Source organism: Lynx canadensis, chromosome F1, assembly GCF_007474595.2.
Source record: "Lynx canadensis isolate LIC74 chromosome F1, mLynCan4.pri.v2, whole genome shotgun sequence".
Taxonomy (NCBI): Eukaryota; Metazoa; Chordata; class Mammalia; order Carnivora; family Felidae; genus Lynx; species Lynx canadensis.
The window spans coordinates 24110513-24125408 of record NC_044319.2 but is presented as its reverse complement, the minus strand read 5'-3'; the positions used below and the strand labels follow the sequence as shown (position 1 = coordinate 24125408).

At 42.6% G+C, this 14896-nt stretch overlaps 1 protein-coding gene across 1 annotated transcript in view; it reads right to left on the bottom strand.

Moving 5' to 3' along the window:
* Window positions 1-783: 783 nt before the first annotated feature.
* COLGALT2 (collagen beta(1-O)galactosyltransferase 2) overlaps window positions 784-14896 on the bottom strand; it is a 111762-nt gene continuing 97649 nt past the window's right edge. Inside the window, 4 exon segments of the mRNA XM_030302896.1 lie at window positions 784-3637; window positions 5271-5477; window positions 8515-8642; window positions 10237-10369. Of these exon segments, the coding sequence (XP_030158756.1) occupies window positions 3361-3637; window positions 5271-5477; window positions 8515-8642; window positions 10237-10369 (745 nt within the window). The 3' untranslated portion in view covers window positions 784-3360.

The following is a 14896-nucleotide window of genomic DNA, read 5'->3' as shown; positions in this document are numbered from 1 at the left end:
CATTGAAACCAGTGCCTAGAAACCATGTACCACACCCAACCTTCCTCCCTGTACAAATGCCCATTCAGGCCCCCAAAGCCAACACGACTGTCACCTCCCCAGCCATCTTCCCAGCAAAACTGCCCCAACAGCCTTCCTTGGCAGAACTGGGCTGAGGTCCTACAGCCCATTTCTTTCCTGTCACTGAAATAAAGCCTTCCTGCTCCACTGGACTGCGGACCTCCCAGCAGCAGGGATCCTTCCTCGTCCTCTGAGATTCCCAGCACAGGGCCTGAAACGAGGCAGTGCTCATACCTGGTTTGGGGGAAGCTTGATCTGAAATTCAAGGGGTCAGAGATACCAGCATGGATTCTCTTTCTCTTTCTTTCTTTTCTTCCTTTCCTTTCCTTTCCTTTCCTTTCCTTTCCTTTCCTTTCTCTTTCTTTCTTTCTTTCTTTCTTGCCCTGGGATAAAGTTCTTTGGCCTTAAACCAGCCAGTATCTTCGATGAATGGTTAGACTGACCTATAGAACAAAAATATAAGATGGACCCTCCCTTACCACTCTCCCACTGGGGACGCCTGTCTTTCTGTAGCCTAGAAAAATTTTCTGCTTGCCCACCTCTACCCAGGAGTCTAAAACAACTCCCACTGGACAGGAAGGTCAGTGACCACGTTTGCCATGGGGGCGAGCAGCAGCACTGGCTATCTCCGGCCTCCAACATCCTTGGTCCAGGGCAGACCTGGAAGTTCCAGCAGCGTTGGCCATTGGTCAGTGTTGGTGGAATGAGTGAACAATCATAGTGTTGAGCTATTTTTTTTTTTTAATTTTTCACAAAGAGCTCTAGAAGGCAAGTAGTTTATCATCTCCCCTCCTTGAAACGACACAGCATGATAGACAGTGTAGGATGCTGGGATGCCGGCTCTTTCTTCTCTTCCAGAGTTCCTGCAGCAGGCCCCAGGGAACCCAAAGCAAGGCCCACACCATGTGTCCTCTGCAAATTGTAGGTGCTCAGTCCACACTCAGCAGCACCAGCACTGCTGGAGTCAGGGTCGTCTATCCAGGAGATCCCACCTTGGCTTCCAAGATCCAGGGGGAGATCCACATGGGGGAATCCAGACAGGGTTTAACTTATAGAGACAAAGAACAGGTGCCATGGCCGGAGGCAAAGGTCTGTGACTGCAAAGGTCAAATATCTTGACATAAAACTAGGGTAGAGGCAGGAATAATGAGGTCAAGGAGCCCCTGAATTGCTGAAGAGGTGACTTTTTAAAAACAAATGGCGGGGGCGGGGTTGCAGATCACAATGTTCACAACAAAAGAGCGCTGCTTGGGATCCCAGACCTGAGCAGGCAGAAGCAATGTCTGGGCTAACAGAGCCAGAACTTTATTCACAGTAGAACAGTCCTAATCTAAAATTCTAGAACTTAAGACCAATGTCTTTTAAGAATGAGAATCCATAAACCCATCAGACCAGCTGACAGTAAAAGGGAAAAAAAAATGTTCTCTATTAAAACAAAACCACACAAAAGTCAACTCAATCTTTCTCCACTCCCAATATCCCTTCCACCCTATTAAAAAATATATATCATGAAAGCCAGGCACACTTGCACACACTCAAATAAGCAAACAAAATGCAAAATACCCAAGGGAACCTTAGGGATCACCTAAGGGTTTTTCACTAGCTCCCCAGATGCTCCTTCTGTTTTTCTAGGAAAAAAAAAAAAAAAAAAAGAGAGTCAGGCTCTGACAGGTATGTCAAAGCAGTAAAGATAGAAGTCGGCTGAGATCCCCTTCCTCAGCCTCCTTGCTTACTATCAGTGTGGAAGAATACGGGCAGTAAGTCAAGAAGGAAGGCTGAGGCTGGTGTTCTTTGGCAGACAAGCTACCTCGTTCTGCAACCTGGGGGCCCTCTCCAGGAAGCACTAGGCTTGGTTCACGCAGCAGCCCTGCCCATGGGCTCTGCTCCAAAGCATGAAGCTCAGGAAGGGGGGTGTGGGGAGGGTATTTCTGGAGGCAAAGTTTCACTGCTTGTGGGGGGAAAAATGCAAACCTGAGGCAAACCATCATGAGAATCTGAGGAACACAGATTGTGGAGTTGGCAGGGAAGATGTAGCCCAACACTGCACTTTAGAGAAAATCAGTCTGTGAAGAGAGCAGAGAGGTCATCTGCCCAGGATGCTGACTACGAGAGCCTCCCTCATGGTTGGCCTAAATCAGTTGCTCAGTCCACTGTTTCTGACCAACGTCTGTCATCTGAAATGGAGAAGCATTTGTTTCCGGGTGATGAGACTCTCCCACTCAACAGGCCTCCCTTGAAAACGCCAGGCTGGGAAATGCAGGAGAACCAGATCGCACACTCACTGCTCCCTAGGGTGCTCTGAGAGCTTGAAAAATCTGTTTCTCTGCCTTATCCTACACACATTTCCCCCACATTTTGTAGAATAAATAACTCAAAATAGAAAAACTCAGGCAAGGACAGTTGCTGGCCTGAAAATGTGCTCTGCCTCTTAACAGTGACTCATAAAACTTACACTCACAATTCATTCCCAGGCTCGGGGGCGGAGGGGAGAGTGTGACGTGCAGTGGCAGCACAGGGACCCTGGGGACAGAAGTTAGACACCAGCCCTAACCCCTTATATATTAAATTTATCTTCATAAATAGAGCATCCTAACTCAAGTGACCACAATAGAAAAGGCCAAAGTCTGAGTTCTTGTTTTCTCAAATATCTACACAAACTTTCAAATATCTAATAAACTATACCCACATGGCAAAATCTCTGTATGAGAGCTTCAACTGCCATGATAGTCAAGGCCAAGTTCAGACAGACCCAAATACCCACCCATCCCTACTGGGTAATGAGATGAACAGCTAACTTTGGCTTATGACAGAATTCCTTTAAACCAAAGCCCAATAACTTTGATTTTAAATTAGTTGATCCCCCTCCCCAATTACATACACAAGTTCTCAAGGTCATACCTATGATATAAAATGGGCCCACAAGACCAACAGATGTGGTCAGGTGGCTTGGCTACCTTGCCCACCCACTTACTGATGTGATTACTTTTCTCTTGGATGAGTCTCTGGGCCATACTGTTGATCCTTAATGTAGGAAGCAGTATCATCTGGATAATAAGCTGAAGGGCTCGGTGTCTACACTGAAGTTCATCTCGATGGTTGCCATAAAGCCTATCTTCTAGCCATCCTAGGAAATTTGGGTTAAGTTTCCCTATTATCCTCCCCTGTCAAGAATTTATTAACTTTGCTCAATTACATCAGACCACTTTGGTTAGATGACTGTGGCCACTAAAAGAAACTGGAGCAAACAGATGAATAGCCCGTTAGAAAAAAACCAAGGGTGGTGAATCCCCCATGGAGCCCTCAGAGCTCGTCCCTCGAAGGCATGGCATCCAAGGAGGTTGGCGATGGCAGGGCCTCTGTGTTCTTGGCATTGCGGTGGATGTGGCCTTGCTTCCGGGACTTCCAGGAATGTGTCCTGTCCCAGTCCGTGGCCACTGTCTCATTGTCCCAGATGGTCGAGGTCTCCGTGTCACTCAGGTAGCCTGGCTGGCCCGTGTAGTGTGTGGGGTAGATGAGCAAGGGTTCTGCCGAGAAGGCTTTCAAGTCCCTGGATTCATAGTACTCCTTGTACTCAGCTCTGCAAAAAACAGGAGTAGGGGTGTGTGAGGGGGTAGGACACTTAGAGAACTGGGGGAAAGAGCATAGGGGCCTTGCTGCTTATCTCTTAAAGTGTCATGGATGCCTTTGATTATTTTTAAAATTGTGTCTTTTGTGGAAAAGTTTAGTCTACAAACACAATAAAAGTTTCTTTAAACGATTTCAGATGACCTAGACAAACACACAAAGAGAAACTTCAGTCAAGGTATTTCTGTTGTCTTTGGACGAACTCGTTTAAAAGATGGATTTCAGGTCTTGCTGTAAAAGCTAAGAGCTAAGCTCTGTTGGACCACAGTGATAGATAAATGTGATTACTGTGTGGCAAATGCCCTGTTCCTGAATTAATAAATTAGCTGAGATCTGAATAAATTAGCTGAGATCTGGTGGGATGAGTGAAACAGTGTCGGTTTGCAGGCATGCCAACTTGGCTTTGCAGCCCAGCTCCCTGTGAGTGTCAAGTGTTGGAGGACTTGGCCTTCTCTCCCCGCCACCGCCCCCCCCCCACCCCCGCTCCAGGGCTCCTGTGCAGATATGAGGGGACATCTGCTTAGGTCCTAAATCAGTCCATGTACCATAGGTATTAGTTTTCGTTCCGTTACAGGGATGATGGTTGACCTCCATATTCCTGCTAGGATGTAGGTATAAGGTCAGTTGCATCAAAGAGGGTGAGGGGCTCCATCTTTACTGAGTACAGGAGACAGAATGAGCAAGACACGGGACAGGAATTCTCAACCACTAAAATGAAGCCCATCTAGTAAGGAGATCACCCAGCAACTGAGAGAAGGAGCCGAGGCTGGAACCTGGTCTCCTGCTCCATTAATGAATTTAGGAATCACTGGTTGAGCAGCTATTATGTGTAGAGTTTGGACTAGGTTCTAAGGACCCAGAGATGTGAGACTGTCCCTGTCTCAATGGGCTCACAGGTTACTGGGGAGACTGGACAGGTGAACCACCAATCTCCATGCCCTTTGATAAACACTAGGTCATCGTAAGCTTCTGTGCTGTGGGAACCGTGAACATCACACTGCCTTCTTCCACAGACGCCCTGCTCAGGGGCCACCTCCACCCTCCCTGAGCCTCTAACTCATCTCTATGATTGTGGGTCTCACAATATATCATGAGGTCTGAATTTCCTATGATTGTGGGTCTCACAATACATCATGAGGACTGTTCGTGAGTCTGAATTCCCAACCAGACCGTGAGCTCTGCAAGGAGGAGGATGCCTGCCTGGCCAACAAGTACATACGACAGACTGAGAAATGAACTGACGACCTTGAGGTGCTTAGGAAGATGACCTTCACCTTCAGGTGTATGAGTTTAAGGAAATAAGAAGATCAAAAACAAGGAGAGGACCGAGCATATTATTTCCAGTGAAACTACACACCGGGTATGACAGTGGACCCCTATGCAAAACTCACCGTTTCCACCTCATCTTCCCTATCTGTAAAAGGGGATAATCACTCAGGTCAGCCCCTCTGGGTCATGATTAGAGAAAGATCATTTAGGAAAGCAGTACATCTTTAGAAAACGTCATGCACTATTGAGAAGCTGAGTAGCAGAATATGTGAGAGGGCTGCGCCCAAGGGACGGGCAGGCAGTGCAGGGAGACTCACACGGGATGCTTGTTGTACATGATCGGCAGGAACTCATCTACTGGCAGCATCTTCCCAAAAGGATCAGCTCCGACGAGCTTCTGGGCTCCTTCCAGAGAGATGACATAGCCCAGCGTCCAATAGGAGTAGTCAGCTTCGACCAGATTTCCCACGTTGGGCACTGCTTTCTCTGGCTCTTTCACCTGCATCCTCTTTCTACCAATATAACTAAAAGGAAGTAGAAGGAGGAGAAAATCCCAGTTTGAATATTAGACATCCGTAAGAATGGGGCACAGGTTTACAGATACTTTTGAAAGCTTGGACCAGCTGTGTCTTATATTAAATGGATCATGCCACAAAGTGCATCCCATCACCAACCGTGACTGTCACCTGCCATTAATGGGGCCGTTTTCCTGGCTCCGTTTATCAACATCCCAACTGCTCTTGTCTAGCGCTGTGTTCCAGCCTGGCTGGAGCTGTAGAGAGACTACAAGATCTCACAGATCACTTCCCAAAGAGGGTTTGGGACTTCCAGCTGTGTTTACAGAGGTTGGAAATGGACAAAAAAGGCCAGATGTGGGAATCCTGAGTTTTTTGTTTCCAAGTCCCCAGAGTTTCAGCCTTCGATATTTTTCGGACAGCTCTCCAGATGCTAGCGGTAAACACAGGACAGAAGAGGCTGTGGGAAAGAAACAGTCTACAGTAAAAGACCTGGGAACCAGAGTGGCCCCGAATGGGTCCTTCCCGGGGAGAACGAATAAGAAAGCCTGCCTGGCTTCCTCCTCACACACACCTAGCTCTGCCCTCACTTTGTTCTGAGAAAAGCATCCAGGCAGGTCCTGTCCTGTTCAAACAACTTCTGCAGCACAAGATACACCCTTAGCCATTCCGACTTTCCCGTCGTCTACTCACAGATCTGTGATCCGTGACTTTTGTCTGGAATCTGTTTGTTTTCCACTTGGCTGGGGCAAGTTCAGGAGGTGCCTGCTTCCTGCCTTGAGGTAAAGCCGACTTCCTCTATTTTGCCTTTAAACCATCTCTTTCATCGTGTAAAGGATTCCTCTTATCCAAACATCCGGGGGTTTGTAGAGGGAGCCTATGTCCACCTCAGTTCTTCTCAGGACATCAAACACCATATCTTTTCAGCCACTGTCCCCTCAGACTAAAGAGTCTAAATTTCTCTCATGTACCATCAAATGGAAGAGAAAGTCCCTCTGAGCTCTTGAGATGTGACCCGAGGGACAGTCTCTACTCAACTGATTCATTTTACATAGTTTAAGTTGAGATTTTAAAATAAAATTGAAGATGTGTAAAATATTTTTTCCCTTTAACAAAATCGTTTCAGTAGGACAAGAAGGTGTTTATTGTAGCACTTGAAAACTTACATCTAGATTCAGATGTTTTGTAAGCATAAAATACACCCTGGATATTAAAGATGGTAGAAAGAACAATGTAGACTATCTCATTAATGGTTTAAATACCGATTACATATTAAAGTAATAATATTTAGAGATGTTGGGTTAAATAAAATGTATTATTAATTTCACTTAATGTCTTTTTACCATTTGAATGGGATCACTAGGAAATTTTAAATCATGTATGTGGCTCAGGTTATATTACTGTTGGACAGCACTGCCTAGATCATTCCAATGGGTTAGTTTACTCTTCCCATTTCCTATTTCCTTTTTCTGGAGAAATGTCACATAGCAGCCATGGACAGCTTATCAGATTTCATGTTTTGAGTTTCAGTAAAGTTCGTACCTTACATATTCATTTTAGAAAGAGATAGGTAAAAATATTGAAACCACCGCCATTTTTAATAGTATATAACTGACATAAATGGAATATTTTGACTTGATCAGTCTGTGAAATTTAGAAAAGATTTTTGTTTCTGTATCCCTATCATTTCCCGTATCCATATCCTTAGCCAACCACTCCGCTTTCTTGGATCTGTTGGTACTTGGTCCCAAGAAATATACCAGCTAAACTACAAGTGGACAAGGACATGTGCCCGTCATAAGCCTTGGACTCCCCAGGTTGAGTCCTCTGATTCTGAGGCTTAAGTGAAAGTCGCCTTTGCGCAGGTCATGTGAGTATAAAATGGCTTCCAGGCTCCATGCCTATGAGGCGTAGTCACAGGCTGCAGAGCTATAGACTCAGAAAGGCTGAGGCATGAGGACTTCTGGAGGATTACAGGAACAAACAAGGATCCTAAGGGACAGTGCAGAATCTAATCACATGGCTGACATCTGACAGGGAGCCAGTCTCTTTTTATTACCCAGTACTGATTTCTGGGTCTATTCCCCCATGGATTAGTTCAGCCATCACTAGGTTTCTTTTGGGCTCAGAATGGTATGTTTTCTGAGAGGACAAGTATTCCAGCTGGGCCCATAGTTAAGTTTCCCTCTGAGGATGGGAGGAGTAAGGACAGCTTGCCTGTTGCCACTCCAAATGAACAAGCTTTGATTTGATGAAATTGCCTTTGACACACAGCTGGGAAGCCAACGTAATGCTTGGGAATGTTCTGCCTCATTAGAGAGAAGTAAAAAGTATCATCTGGTTTAAAAAGAAAATGAAGGGAGAGGGAGAGACAGAGAGAGAAGGGGGAGAGAGAGGGAGACAGGGAAATAGAGGAGAGAGAGAGAGAGAAAGAGAGAGACTTAATTCCCAGAGGCAGCTACCAAAGCATTGACTACATGTCAACTCAGAACCAGCATTACCCTGGTAAGCTGGTTTTCCTATGGCAGCCTCTGACCCTCCATCAAACCCAGCTCAGTGCTCTTACTGTCCGCACTGCACACTGCCCTTCCCAAGAGAGGCACTCTTAGGCTGACCTTCAGCCCCCATACTGTCAGAGGCTACAGAGGAAACCTGTTCTCAAGTGTGACACAGGACTCCTGCTCTTGAATGAATGCCTCGTCCTCTCTTTTCACACGTCTCCGTGCATCTGTTGCCTCACTGGTGGGATTTCTGCCGTGCTCCCATGTGAGCACTCAATCTGAAGACCCCTGACCTGCAGGCAGTCTCCAGGTCTGGCAAACCGTCTTCCATAGTTTCTTTCTCAGCCTGCAGAGTGTATAGATGCAGAAACCAGGGTCTGTTCTCCACTCACTTCTTGTTTCTGGGAACATTTATGGAGAGAAAACCAGGAAAGTGGAAAGCTGTGCTGTATCTCCTATCAACTGGGGAGGTGGGGCCCGCTGCCCCCCCCTGGAAAGGACTGTGTCCTCTCAGTGCTCTAGGATAAGCTTGTCTTGTCACTCACATCAGTTCCCAGTCCAGCTGAGCCTGGTCGATGTCATCCATCAGCTTCATCAGCTTCTTCTTAAACTGATGTTCAAAGCGCACGTCATCCTCAATAACAAGAGTCTTTTCCAGCTCGCGGTCAATTACCTGTAAAGGGCATCAGTGGGAAGATACCCTGTGAGAAGTCCAATATCTATTTTTTATTAGGTAAATACATATTAAAAAGTCAAGAATATAGTAGCACAGTAGGTAATAGCTCATAACTGGAATCTAAGCAAATGCCATCCGATAGCTGAATGGTTACATAAACGGGGTATTTACTTACAACAATGAGAATGTATGATATACAATTAAACGCAATGTTACAGATGAATCTCACAAATGAAAGGATACTGCAAGGATATACCTCAATACCCTATGTAGTTCCATGCATATAAACAAAACTACAAAAGCAGACAAAACTATTCTATGCTATTAGAAGTCGAATGGTGATTATCCCTGGGGACTGTTCCCTTGAAGGACATACAGAGAGGGTGCTTCTGGGGAGCTGGCAACCTGTTTCTTGATCTGGGTACCAGTTAGCATGGCTGTATTGTTGTTCGGTTTGTGAAATTTCATTGGCCTGTATTTTAGCTCTATATAATTTTATACATATCTATTACATTTCACTTAAATTTTAAAGAAAAAAAAAGATAGCATAGACTGGGTCATTCAAAGAGAGAAGGCATTCAGAGGCCCTTCCTTTAGGGACTTTCTCTTTTCTTGTGGGAACTGACCCTTAATCAAGACTCCACACACCAATCCCTCCCTCCATCAATGTCTGTTCTCTAAGCCATGGTTTCAAGTCCTGGCTTTGCCACTTCTTGTGAAGATATTTAATTTAATATCTTTAAGTATTTAGTTATTTTCTCTTGGGTAAAATGGGTCCAGGCCTCTTGATCCACTTCGTATGATTTCTGTGTGACTCCTCGTATGAGATCATCTAATAAACAATAGCATGCTGGATACGTACAATACCAGGCATTCCTACTAAGGATAAGGATGCATCAATAGAAGCCTAGCCTCCTGAAAAATGGCATCTTCCCCTGTCATCATCCCAGTGGCAATAAGGCTACCCTTGCCTGTTTGTTGCTGGCCTATGTCAGAGAGAGGCAGAAGGCAACAGAAACCTCCAAGCATACTTCTAGAAGAGTTACGGGTCCACTTCATATCTAGCCCGAACTCACCTACAAAGCCCCACTCTCTCGGGGCGCCTGGGTGGCGCAGTCGGTTAAGCATCCGACTTCAGCCAGGTCACGATCTCGCGGTCCAGGAGTTCGAGCCCCGCGTAAGGCTCTGGGCTGACGGCTCGGAGACTGGAGCCTATTTCCGATTCTGTGTCTGCCTCTCTCTCTCTGCCCCTCCCCCGTTCATGCTCTGTCTCTCTCTGTTCCAAAAATAAATAAACGTTGAAAAAAAAAAAAAAGCCCCACTCTCCTTCCTCCTCATTACAAAAATGCATATCTAAATAAAGCATCATTGTGGCACCTGGGTGGCTCAGTCAGTTGAGCATCTGACTCTTGATTTCAGCTCAGGTCCTGATCCCAGGTTCATGGGACTGAGCTCTGCATTGAGCTCCACGCTAAGCACGGAGCCTGCTTAAGACTTACTTTCTCTTTCTCTCTCTCTCTCTCTCTCTCCCCTGCTCGTGCTTTCTCATAAATAAATAAAGCAAGCAAGCAAGCAAGCAAGCATTATTTACCTCTTTCCAGACAGAGTAGTGGCTAAGAAAGCAGCCGATTTCACCCCTGGTTAGAGGCCTGGAAGAATAGGGATCTCGATATCCAGGCAGCATTTCAATATTCAGGGCCTTCAACTGGCTTGTGTTAAGTGCCCTGCATGAGAGAGATAATGTCTGAAAATCAACAAGTTGAGATGTCCCCACCACAAAAGGCAGAAAGAGAGCGTTCCGGATGTTCCCCAGAGCCTTTCTGCACATTGAGGAAGACTTCTCAGGTTTCCCATCAATCCTCAGGAGCTCATCAGGGTTAATGTGTCATGGCAGCATTACAAGCTTTTGGGAAGACAAGAGGGTATGTTATGCATAGTGTATCCTTCACAATTGCCAATGTACTTCTAAGTATCACCAGGTTTTTGACAGCTTTGAGAAAGTATTTTCCTAATGAAGGAAGGTGGCTAATGGCATTAAATACTAAAGAGGATGACGACAGAAAGGAACTATGTACAGTATCTTTCCTTTGGACTTTTTTTTTTTTTCTCAAAAAAGGTTAAGAACAAAAATAGTGGAGATAATCTTGTGAGCAGAGAGAAGTGACTCACTACATATATAGTATTCTCAATAAGATTAACAGCTGATTCTCAGAAACCATGGAGCCCACAAGGCAGTAGGTTGACCTATTGAAAGTGCTACCTGAAAAAGCCAAAAATTCTGTATCTATTCGAACTGTCCTTCAAAAATGAAGGATAAATTAAAATATTTCCAGATTAACAAAAACTGAGGGTTCATCACTAGCAGATCTCTACCAGAAATGCCAAAGAAGTTCTCATGCCAACATGAAAGGAAATTAGAGAGTGATAAGGATCCATATAAAGAAATAATGAGAGGGGGCGCCTGGGTGGCGCAGTCGGTTAAGCGTCCGACTTCAGCCAGGTCACGATCTCGCGGTCCGTGGGTTCGAGCCCCGCGTCGGGCTCTGGGCTGATGGCTCAGAGCCTGGAGCCTGTTTCCGATTCTGTGTCTCCCTCTCTCTCTGCCCCTCCCCCGTTCATGCTCTGTCTCTCTCTGTCCCAAAAATAAATAAACGTTGGAAGAAATAATGAGCATGGGGATATGTAACTGCATAGGTAAATATAAATGACAGCATAAGTGTTTTTCATTTATAACTCTTTCTTCTCTTACCCGATTTAAATCAAAGCTGCATAGAAGTCTGTGTTAACGGACATATAATGTAGAAAGAAGTAATTTGTTTGGCAACAATAGAACAAAGGAGGGGGAAAAGAATGAAGCAATATAAGAAGCTAAGTTTTTGTATGCCACTGAAATTAAGTTGCTTTTTTTATCGAAATATAATTGACATATAACATAAGTTTCCAGCATATACCATAATGACTTGGTATTTGTATATATTATGAAATGATCAACACAATGTCTACTTAGCATTCATCACCTCACATAGTTACAACTTTTTTATCTTGTGATCACGAGAACTTTGAAGATCTACTCTCTTAGCAACTGTCAAATATGCAATACAATATTGTTGTATTGTTAACTATACTCATCATGGTGTACATCTCCATGACTTGTTTATTTTATGACTTAAGGTTTGTACCTTTCCACCCCTTTTACCCATTTCATCCACCTTCCAATACTGCCTCTGGGAATCACCAATCTGTCCTCTATATGTATGAATTTGGTTTTTTTTTCCTCTTTAGATCCTACACATAAATGAGACCATATGTATGGTATTTGTCTTTTCCTGTCTGACTTATTCTACTTAGCATAATGCCTTGAAAATCCATCTATGTTGTTAAAAATGACGGCTTCCTTTTCAAATGGATGAATAAAATTTAATTGTATATATTTATATGTGCCACATCCATTCATTCACTGTTGGACTCTTAGGTTGGCTCTTATAAATGATGCTGCAATGAACATGGGGTGCATATTTTTGAGTTCATCTTTTCATTTTCTTTGGATAAATACTCAAAAGTAGAATTGCTGGATTATATGGTAGCTCTATTTTTAATTTTTTTTCAATATATGAACTTTATTGTCAAATTGGTTTCCATACAATACACAGTGCTCATCCCAAAAGGTGCCCTCCTCAATACCCATCACCTACCCTCCCCTCCCTCCCACCCCCCTCTATTTTTAATTTTTTGAGGAACCTCCATACTGTTTTCCACAGTGGCTGCACCAATTTACATTCCTACCAACAGCCCATCAGTGTTCCCTTTTCTCTACATCCTTGCCAACACTTGTTATTTCTTGTCTTTTTGATAATAACCATTCTAATATGGGTGAGGTGATATCTCATTGAGGTTTTAATTTGCATTCCCCTGATAATTAGCAATGCTGAGTACCTTTTAATGTACCTGTTCACCATCTACATCTTCTTTGGAAAAATATCTACTTAGATCTCTGCCCATTCTTTAATCAAGCTGTTTGGTTGTTGCTGATGTTGTCATTGTTGTTGTTGTTGCTTTTGCTATTGAGTTGAATGAGTTCTTTATATATTGTAGAAATTAACTCCTTATCAGATATAGAATTTTTAATATATTGATGAATATTTTCAAATATTTCATAAGTTGATGATTTTTCAAATATTTTCTCCCATTAGGTGGGTTGTTTTTTCATTTCATTGATAGTTTCTTTTGCCGTGTTGTCCCACTTGTTTATTTTTGCTTTTGGCATCAAATCCCAGAAAAAGCATTGGCATGACTGATGTCTAGGAGCATATTCCCTATGTTTTCTTCTAGGAGGTTGGTATTAATATAAACTAGATTACTATAAATCAAAATGTTAATTGCAATCTCCACAGCAATCACTGAGAAAATAACTTTAAAAAATGTAGTAAAAGAAACAACAAAGGAATTAAAATGGTAGAGTAGAAGGTATCTTTTTAATACAAAAAGGCAATAATGAAAAACAGAAGGATAAAAAGATGTAAAACATATAGAAAACAAATGTAAAATGGCAGATATAAATCCTACTTTATCAGTAATTACATTAAATATGAATGGATCAAACCCCACAATCAAAGGCAGAGCTTACCAGAATGAGTTTTTAGGAACATGATTCAACTATGCTGTCTACAAGAGATAGGCTAGATTCAAAGGTATGAATAGGTTCAAAGTGAAAAGATGAAAAAAGATATACTATGTAACCAGTAACCACAAGAGAGCTGCAGGAGCTATATTAATACCTGACAAAATAAACTTTTAAACAAAAGCAATTGTTAGAGATAAGGAAGAACATTTTATAATAAAAAAAAAGAATTGGGGCACCTGAGTGGCTTGGTCAATTAAGTGTCTGACTCTTGATTTTGGCTCAGGTCATGATCTCATGGTCATAAGACTGAGCCTCACATTGGGCTCTGTGCTAGGTGTGAAGTCTGCTTGAGATTCTCTCTCCCTCTCCCTCTGCCCCCACTCCTCCTCGTTCTTGTTCTCTCTCTCTCTCTCTTTCAAAAAAAAAATCAATCCATCAGAAAGACAGAAATTACAAATATATATGCACCTTACAATAGAGCAAAAACATAAAGCAAAAACTGAGAAGCTGAAGAAAGAGACTATTCAACCATAATACAGGGAGACTTCAATCACCCACTATCAATAATGAATAGAACTAGGCAGGAGAACAACAAATAAAGAGAAGACTTGAAAAATACTACAAACCAGCTAGACCTGACAGATATCTATAGAACATTCCACCTGACAGTAGCAAAATACACCTTCTTCTCAAGTGCACATGCAACATTCTCTAAGAAAAACCATGAAAAACATATAGATCATGAATTAAGCCTCAATACACTTCAAAGGATTGAAATCATATAAGGCATGTTCTCCAACCACAATGGAATGAATTTAAAAGTCAATAACAAAAGGAAGCTTGGAAAATTCACAGATATGTGAAATTAAACAACACACTGCTAAATAGCTAATGCGTCAAAGAAGAAATCACAAAGGAAATGAAAAAATGTTTTGAGATAAATAAAAATGAAAACATAGCATATCAAAACTTATACGATGGGCTTGGTGTAGTATTTGGAGGGCTAGTTAAAGCTATAAATGCCTACATTAAAAAAGAATACCAAATGAATAATCTGATCTAAATAATCCATTTAGAGAAATTAGAAAAAGAATGGCAAACTAAACCCAAAGCAAGCAGAAAGAAAAAAATATAGACTACAGTGGAAATAAGTGGATGGAGAATAGAAAAACAAAAGAGAAAATCAACAAAACCAAAAGTTGGTTCTTTGAAAAGATCAACAAAATTGATAGCCTTTAGCTAAGCTGATCAAGAAAAAAAAAAAGGTAGACTCAAATTATTAAAATGAGGAACGAAAAGTGGGCAACCCCCTACTGACCTTGTCAAAATAAAAGGATTATAAGATAATACTATGAACAACTGTATGCCAACAACTTAGATAACCTAGATAAAATTGACAAATTGCTAGAAAGTTACAAACCACTGACTCAAAAAGGAATGGACATTCTGAATACACCTAAAACAAGTAAAGCAGCTGAGTTAGTAATAAAATTTTCCAGAAAGAAAGACACACAATCAGCTAGTTTCTTTGGGGAATTTTGCCAAACACCTAAAGAATTTAACACCAATATTTCACAAAATTTCCAAAAAGTTTCAAAACTCTTCCAAAGAAGAGGTGGGAACAATGAAG